The sequence below is a fragment of the Citrus sinensis genome, chromosome 8 (assembly GCF_022201045.2).
Source record: "Citrus sinensis cultivar Valencia sweet orange chromosome 8, DVS_A1.0, whole genome shotgun sequence".
Classification (NCBI taxonomy): Eukaryota; Viridiplantae; Streptophyta; class Magnoliopsida; order Sapindales; family Rutaceae; genus Citrus; species Citrus sinensis.
This window is the reverse complement of record NC_068563.1, coordinates 22,062,390-22,071,756: the sequence shown is the minus strand read 5'-3', so window position 1 is coordinate 22,071,756 and position 9,367 is coordinate 22,062,390. Positions and strand designations below refer to the sequence as shown.

Below are 9,367 nucleotides of genomic sequence, written 5' to 3'. Positions count from 1 at the left end.
AAATCCCCACTTTTATTTAGCAGCCAATGTTTTAATTTCATTCCTCAACAACTTCAGATTAAAAGTCACAACAACCCAATTCTAAACATGCTTATAATCAAATCAATAATGCATCCCAAAAAGAACTGAGTTTGCCAAAGGTTTATACACATTGTCTATCACAATAGCTACTGCCAACGAATGATATACAAAAACCCTTTTCTCGAGAACAGTATTCAGTGTACAAGAACACATGCTAGACTGTTGATAGCATATTTTTTCAATTACCATTAAACAAGCATATACTCTCATCAAATAAAAACATAACCCACATCAACGGGTGCAGTGAAGGTGACTTACACTCTAGTGACTGCTTTCTTGAGAGCTGACCTTCTTGGACTGCCATATGATGATCTTCTGCGGCGGTTTCTTGAAGTGGGTTTTTAAGCGTTTTGTGCTGCTGGGTTTCAGTTGAGAAGAAGGTACTTTAATAATGGTTGAAGTTACTGTCTTTGCCTTTGACAATCTTGAGAATTTTGAGGGTTTAAGGGGTTGAAGAATCAGAGAAGATGAAGATGCATAGGACATGAAAGTGGTCATCTTTTACTGGTAGTTTTGTTTGTTTTATCCTTTGTTTTATACTTGATGCTGCCTGCACTCTTTTACTGATATATTGTTCTTGACTTGGCCCATAAACTTGTGTTGAGGATTATCTTTCATATGATCCGTTTGATTTTTTTAAATCATTCTAACTAAATAATTCATATGATCCGTTTGATTTTTTTAATTCATTCTAACTACATAATTAGGGGTAGATATCTCCACGAATATTAATCAGACTAATTTGCCGAGCTACTGCTTAGCACGTTCGTCAGAATTCTAAATTGTACTACTAAATCCAGAATCTCAATAAATTTTAGATTGTAATTGTATGTATAAATTGTAACAAATTTTACTTTTGTTTTTTGTCTTTGAAATTTGTATCATCCAAACATACTAGACAGATTACACAGCAAGTTTATGAACTTCCAAAACCACATTTATTTACCAAACTATGAGAAGTTGCAAGTGATTGCCCTCTCAACAGAAACAAGTAAAGAACAGAACCTGCATTTAAGTTTGATGCCAAAACTACGGTTTGGTTTGCAAACTATTAAAAGCAGTCCAGAATTGAGCCTGCAATTAAGTTTTGATTCAAGATACAAGGAATCCAAAGGTGCCCAGAAATGAAGTGATGCACAAAGTTATATTATGAACACAGATGTCAGGATTATGATGCAATGATCAAAATTAGAAGAAAGAATGTCGAGAGAGACTCAATACAACTTATATATATAAAACATTTCAAAAACTGCCACCTCAAGTTCATACTATTGCTTAAGCTATCAATATGTCGGACAAAACAACATTTTTGTCCATGTTAAAGTGGATGACTCTTTATATATAACATAATATGTACCCAGCTGGCAGGAAAAAAAAATAATTTACAATTCAGATCAACACAAACCACTTAAAACTGAGTCACTGCAGCTTAAAAGAAACAGGCTATTTCTTTAGGAACATCCATATGGGAGCGATGGAAATCTAAGTCCATTTCCCCAATTTAGAGTTAGTGAAACCAACAGTTCAGGATTCGACAGTGATATCTGTAATTGCCTGCTCCGTGATAATCTGAGGGGAGGTTTTTGTTGTCTCCATCTGCTTCAGTTCATCGTTGACCTTGTAAGTTCCATTACCATTCTGTTCACGGATCCTGCTTTTAGGAGTCTTGGTAGCAGGGGATTCTTTGCAATTACCAATGCTATGGCGCTGTGCCCGAGCTGAAACTCTTCCCTTGTCCTCCCCAGCAGAGATAATTGCATCATTGCAACTCTTTCGCCGACTACCATTGTTTAGTTTTGGAGATTTCGGTCTTGTCAATGGCAGCTGGTATTAGATAGAAAGTAAAGAATTAATATTTTGTGGTCCAACAAAATCTGAGTGTAAAATAAAAGGCAATTTTAATTTCCATTAATAGTAAAATTTTCCTGAATATCTTTTCCAAGATTGACATTAATAATTTAATATTATTACATCCTCTCCCTCCTCATTAGAACATTATTAAGAACTACATACTTAAGAAGTCTCCTCCGTTGCAGCTATTCTGGAGAAAAACACAAATTTAGCTAAATCCTAGCCTTACACGCAATTTTGTTCAACTTAAATCTGAAATTTATCATAAAGGATTATGGACTTTCCAGAACTGAAAGAAAATATGGAAAAAAAAAAAAAAACCTTTTTAAGTTCAGCCTTGGGCGGGGGCCCCTCGTAGTAAAAACTGGGAACTGGTTTTGCTTTAATCACCAGGGACTTTCTAAGTTGCTTAATTGCAGCTTCTTGCTCTTCCTGGAAATAGAATGCCAAAAATAAATAAATCAAGATTGATTTCTTCACTCATAACATCGTCAGATTCTGTAGTAAGATAACATCCGACACTTGCTGACACAGTAGATCAGAGATACTTAATAAAATGCACCTTCAGTCTTGCTTCACAGTGGCTCCTCTCTTCCTCCAAAGCTTTGTGTTTTTGCTCTAATTTCGTGTAAAACTGCAAGATGGAAATGACAACAAAGATAAAAAAACATTATTTAGATAACTCGTTTGCAAATAAATTTCACATTTAATTATTTGATAACAAAGAAAATACCTCCTTCCGTTTCTCAGCACGTTCAGAGCATCTAAATTTTGGAGCCGTTCCAACAGTTACCTTCCGTACAGATGCCGCCGTTCTATGTATAGCTCAGGATAATCAAAGCCAACTTATACGAAACAATATAGTTAAAAGCACACTTAAATAAGAAGTATGTAATATGACACAAAGGATACGAAGAAGCAACGGACCAACTATCTTCTTCATCAAGGAGCTTCTTGTTATCAAGTTGTGACAGCTTCCTTGATGTCAGGGGTGAGTTTGGCTGAAAGAAATTGCAGAATATCAAAGACTAGCAACAACTTGAAATCCATAATTTGTACAACATTGATCATTGCGAACAACATCACAATGCTTTTGAATTCCCTTCAGAATTTTCACCATACAGATTGCTTTTTCAAAGAGCAATATATTCCTTTTGACGGTCATGCAAATAGGATGACAAGACTACAAATCTGTGAACAACAGATTTCCCCAAGGTGCACCAGGGAAGCCAAACAAAACAATGGTTATGACGTACAGCAATTCCAATTGAATCAAGCATACAGACTGAATCAAGAAGGCATATAGTGGGTAAAGATTCTCAATACTATTCTTAAGAAATTTTATAACTTTTTTCTTCAACAAATCTAACGAATCCTACACTTTTATGCAAGAAAAAATATTTTTAGGCAATTTTATGAGGTACAAACTCCAGTGGATGAATTCGTTATCTATTTGTCAGGTAACTTCTCAGTTCCAAACTCCTTACAAATAGTTGGAATTCTTTGCCTCTTCAGACCTCCAGTTATATTGGCTATAAACAATGTCATGTCAAGTTTCTCATTAAACTCATTGCCCTAACATAATAATAAAGAATAGTGGCATTCACTATTTATCCAATTGAGGATTTAACTTACCTGTGAAGTCTTCTTAGCCATAGGAGATTGTGCATTGTTGCTATCTGCTGCAATTTCAGCCCCACCATGTCTAGTTGTGCCTGAAGCACGTTTTTCAGTTGCCAGAGCAAAGGGCTGTGGAACAGTACGACTTGTACGCACATTAGCAGGACCATGAGATTTAGATGGCAGAGAGTTTGACTTTTGCACTGCCAGCTTGTCATTTCTATCATCAGTTAGGTCAACATCAAAATTTTTACTTTTCATACCAAGTTCATCTTGTTTCTCACGAAAATTTTCAACCGAGTTCTCTTCAGTGCATTCTTTCACCTCATAGTCCTTTGCATCAGCGTCATCTTCTGGGATTTTGGGAGCTACATGAACTTTATCACAAGACGCACCATTTGAATTCGGCACAACTCCATTTGAATTCTTATCCATGTGTACACCTGCGAGTTCCCTCCCCATCACCCTGCATGGTAAGTGAAACACTAAGTATCACCATGCTTCATAGAAGTGACATTGCTCAACCAAATTATATATACTCACTACAGATGCAGACATCTAGTGTAACAAGACACCAAGAACACTTATGAAAGGTTTTCTTATCCATGTCAGAATCTATGACACAACTCTCCGCGCTCGAGAAGATGTCATGTCTAATTCGACTAAAACTTTAAAAAAAAAAAAATTTTGAATGTAACGTATTTTAAGACAATTAGACTTTTTAGATTGTCCGTTTTAAAATTTATCACTGATTGTATGATTTTTCATTTTAAAAGAAAAGGCTAAAATTTTTTACTTATACCTTAAGTCTAAAGTCAACATTTCAAATTTAAACTCTCAAATTCATTTACAAAAAAAAAAAAAAAAACTAAGAAATTAGTACAAACATATTCTTCAGACATAAAAAAGAATAAATAAAAACAAACATATTTTTCAGATACATGTATTTAGATCTATTGACACTTCAAAAAAACAAAACAAAAAAAGAAGTTAGTAAATATTTCAGAAATAAGAAGATGCTCTAAAGCACCACAAACGAATGTAAATAATTCAACATGGAAAAGGGGAATCATACTACTAATTAGAAGATTTATGGCTGCTTTTTACGAGTTCAAAGAATATGATATTTTAAGTTTGATCCTTACCATAAAATTGCTTTAATTAATCTATGGGATATAAAATCATCATGTCAATTGTTCCAACCAATGAGTTGGTTACTGGATTATAAATACCTAGCAGAAACGTGTACTTTTGAGATACAATCTACAAAAGACACGATGATGGACGTGAGAAAGGGGAGATTTTGTCTTTCTCACCTCTTGTTCCCCTTACAACTCCAAATTTTCAAATATTCAGAAAGCTCCCACTCACACAAATTACAAATCTCCGTTGAAATGTTTCCATTTTCAAAATCTCCAATCCAGACAACTACGTAAGATCACAAGAGTATGAAGCTAACAGGTGATGATCTCCTAATCGTATAGAAAGCTGAAGGTCTTATTTCAAAACCAAGAAAACAGATACCATTATCCTAAACTTAGTAGCTTAAAAGACCTGGACAGAAAGCAAAAAATGGTCCCACAACTCCATGGATCTGGAGAATTGAGACTTTCCATTATTTGAAGAAGTTTATTTAAATTTTAAAATAACTATATTTTTTAATCTAATTTCATAAATTCATGCCAACTTAATAGGGAAGCTTTTCAACAACATAAAATGATTTTCGCTCTTATGATTTAAATCTCAAATCCCAACCATATATTTTCTTATATTACTCCTGAGATTTTCGCTGTCTTTAGCATTGAAAAACAAAAATCTAAAAAGTATTTAGAAAAAAAATAAATAAGAGATCTTTAAGGAGAAAAAAAATTCTTCACGAAGATAAGAATGGAAGTATAAAGATTAAACATGGCAAGAATTTAAAAAGGAGAAAAAAACTGGCACTTGTACATAAATGCTTCATGTACACATAATTACATTAACTAAAACACTGTAAGGAAAAAAATATCTTCATTTATTAAGCAAAAAACTACATATGGGAACATCTTCACATATAAGCATTACCATAACTACAATTAAAAAATAAAAAAGAACAAGAACAAGAGGAAAAAGAAAAAGAACCGCAGCATACGCAAAGAGCACACAATGAGAATTGAAAAAAAAAATCGGAAAAAAATATCACAAGCAACAAGAAATGCATGCAAATTCCACAATGCCCCCACATAAAAACAAAAAATACCCATTTCTCAAAATCTCGTTTCAGAATTACCCAGATGAAGATATGGAATGAAGAGATAAAGAGACATTAAAAACATTAGATCAAAACACATTATAAAAATGAAATGAAATTTTTAAAAAGAAAAAAAAAATTCTTTTTCAAGTTCTTACAACGAGAAGAAGAGGAAGAAGAAGAAAGATTATCTTACAGTTGGTGTCCCGATCTGACAAGATCTTGAAGTTGAATCTCCCTCTCTCTCTCTCTGTGTTTCTCTTTTATCTCTCTTTCTCCCTCTCTCTCTTCAAACAAAACAAAAAATTATGTTTTTTGAATGGATTTGCCTTCTCTTTAGGCTTTTAGCTAATTAGACTTTTCTTATTACCTCAGACCAAACTGTTTATTCTCATGTTGCCTTGTTTCTTATTTATAGTGGCAGTTTTTTCTGTTTTAACGGCGTTTATTTTCTATTATTTTATTCTTAAATTAATTATCCTTTCCATTATCGATTTCTTTTACTTTCATTTTCTTTTATTTTTTCTCTCCTAAATCTGTGAAAATTTGGGTTATTTTCTAAAATTCCTTAAAAAGATTTTAAATTAAAATTTAAAAAAGGCAACATTTTAAACATGTGAAAAGAAATTTAGTAAAAATAACTAAAAATTTATCCGTTATAACATTTTAATCGTTGTGTTGTAGACTGATTCAGTCTATTAAATTTTTATTATTTATAAAAAATAACTAAAATTTGACCAATTTTTATCCGTTAAAAAATGACAATTAAAATTTATTAATTAACAATAATTTAGTTTAAATTCTTTGGGAGTAAGATGATTTTCTTATGGTCATTATTAATCAGAAGCTTTATGTGGTGAATGTGTATATGTACTCATTGAGTTGGATTCTTTATTTTTTTTAATCAATAAATATATTTCTATACTAGAGGATAAACTCTATTATGTTAATGCCATTTGTGCATAGGATGTCCATGATTTTATTAATTTTTTTCTTAATATGATAATATCCCATGAATAATGTGGCAAATATAATATAATAAGAGATGATTCTCATTTATTTACGTGCAAATGGTGATACTTGCACACGTATCAAGTATGTCCAATTATTCAAGAGCAATCATTTTCGCTCTTGAATAAATTAATTATATTCAATTGTGACAAAATTGACACATAGAAGAAGAAGAAGAAGAAAAATTTGTTCATCAATTATGCTGACTGGCCATTTCTCATAAGAAATTATGTTTTTATGTATTTAATTTTGACCACAATTATGGTATTTTAGGATATTATATCATATGGTCTAATTATTCTCCGATAATAAGATTTTATTGATTTTCTAATCATCTTATATATATATATATGATGTAAAGTATTAGTCTAATTTTATTGACTTTCTAAACATCTTGTACATCGTAAGATAGTGTAATTGGACCCCTTAAATATTATAAGTATTTTTTAAATAAATTATTTTCCGTAATTATTATAAATATTTTACATAATTAAATAAATAAATATTTTTTACGAGTTTGTTCACTTGTGGAAGTTCAGGCGACGTCAAATGACGGCGCCAAGCAAAGCCAAAATGTGTCCAAAATTCAAAGAGCCGACATGTCGGTGGTGGTTGTCATTCGTAGCCAAAAATCTATTCGAATCTTGTCAATAGATTCTTCTTCTTCTTTTTCCAATCTTTGATTCTCCGTGTTCAGTTTTACACTGGGCCTCTCCATCTCTTTAAAGGACGACTTGTCGGAGATTCCTCAGAAAAAATAAAGGATATAACTTTTGGTCAAATGACCTTATCGCCCTTGCTTGCTTTCTCATCGTGTGTTTCCCAATTTGGATTATTACATTTTAATTTTTCACTTAATAGAAGACTCAGAGGGTATCGAATTAATGTTTTTAAATTTGGGATCCACGATTTAAGGGCTACTAATAATGATGATGATACTTTGTTTTAAAATCAAGAGAATCAATTAGGGTTTGAACATGTAGGGCACATTTACATAGTACTTTTAATTAGTACTAGAAATTTGCCTTAACAAACATATTCTTCATTCATGTATTATATTAATTTAGAGGTGGTGGTACCCATGAGCCATGACACACTTACATTATGCCCAAAAAAATTAAAAAAAAAAACAAAAACTACTTTGTTGGTTATAAATTTTGAAATGGGGAGTGGTAAAGTTTGAATTCAAATTGAGATGGTAAATGCAAGTAATTAAGTATGGTGTATAATAAATGTGGGAAGGTGTGTGTTTTCATGTTGGAGGGTTCTTCAAATTGAATAGATCAAGTTAGAATTGTAATAAATTGTGAGAGTAAATTTTTCAGAGTCATTCTTAAGTGAATTAAACCTTAATTGTATATTTATGATTGTTTGAAGTAAATTATTCATAGATTTATGATTATAATGTCAATATATCAAATATCAATTAGATAAAATAGACATCATCACTTATCATGAAAATAACTCAAGATTTGTATCTATTTCCTAGAGAAAAAAATAAATAAATAACTTGTGTATTTTGGCCTCTTGCAGTGAAAGTAAAAATAGATTAGGGATTTAATTCACTCCTCAAAAATGTATTTTACATGATCACAAGTGTTACAAGTTTTATGATTTCAGTTTATAAGAAAATAAAAATTATTCCTGTAAAATCAACAAACTTTTTATTTGAACAATGGAAACTTTGACCAAGACAGACAAATTTGAAACAATGATCAAAATTCATCTCAGTCAAGGCTTTGCTGTTTACAGAATCTCGGTGATGTTTCAGCTTATATATGCATTAGCTGCATAAGAGAGTGGAAAGCCCTCATTCACTCATCAAAGTAATAAACAGCTTCTGCCAAAAGCACGTTTCCACAAGTGCTTCTGCGATCTGCTTCTGTAGGTTCTGTTTGGGAAGCAAGAATTATACGTGTCCTAAAAAGAACTGAACCGACTAATTAATAAATGAAGCCATAGCTACCATCTGATATTGAAACCAGCTTGGTTCTTTAGCTTTTAGCTAGTACAATTAGTTTATGAAGAATTTATGAGTTTCATGAACATTCGATGATTCAATATAATTTCCCGTGACCATATTTACAATTTTCTTGTACATCAAAAACTTTCAAATATACAGTACAATACTAACAAAAATCGTGACGCACTTTATGAGAGAGCCAGCTCTCTCTAAGTTGTTGAGTAAATAGAAACTAATTAATGTCCAAATGTTTTAATTTTAATAATCACTATGAGTGTATTCCTTTTTTTTTTTTTTTGGGTGGTTCGCACGTAGGGACTTGCATGCACTGCTTAATATATATATATTACTCAAGGCATTAATTTAATTGTTTATTATAATTGTGTGGGTGGTTAACTAATGAATTAATTAGAAAATATTTTTGAATATGAATGGAGGTCTTTCCATGCATCTGGTCCCCATATTCAAAATAAATGCAACTTTTGGTCATTTCCTTTGAACATTCTCATCTTCCAAAGCTTCAAAAAGGTCAAAAAGATTCAATTTCAATAGTCCCCTTTAGAAAAATGTTGCCTCCCACCTTCTTTTGAATTTTTAACATCTTCTTTAAT

General features: G+C 31.8%; 1 protein-coding gene across 1 annotated transcript; it reads right to left on the bottom strand.

Moving 5' to 3' along the window:
- Positions 1-1,284: 1,284 nt before the first annotated feature.
- LOC102629047 (protein WVD2-like 2) lies at positions 1,285-6,169 on the bottom strand. Its single transcript, XM_006487715.4, has 7 exons — positions 5,979-6,169; positions 3,568-4,018; positions 2,845-2,933; positions 2,666-2,747; positions 2,495-2,566; positions 2,254-2,364; positions 1,285-1,905 (listed from the first exon to the last, which is right to left on the bottom strand). Exons 2-7 carry the CDS (start codon positions 4,012-4,014, stop codon positions 1,606-1,608), a joined length of 1,101 nt encoding a protein of 366 aa, XP_006487778.2. The 5' UTR covers positions 4,015-4,018; positions 5,979-6,169; the 3' UTR covers positions 1,285-1,605.
- Positions 6,170-9,367: the final 3,198 nt, after the last annotated feature.

Bases quoted from the DNA above. Each gene is read 5' to 3' on its own strand.
- LOC102629047 (XM_006487715.4), bottom strand. From the start codon at position 4,014: ATGGGGAGGGAACTCGCAGGTGTACACATGGATAAGAATTCAAATGGA. The intron at 2,748-2,844 runs GTATCCTTTGTG...AGCTATACATAG, and splicing joins AGTTGGTCCGTTGCTTCTTC to AACGGCGGCATCTGTACGGA. The intron at 2,567-2,665 runs GTATTTTCTTTG...TCCATCTTGCAG, and splicing joins GTGCTGAGAAACGGAAGGAG to TTTTACACGAAATTAGAGCA.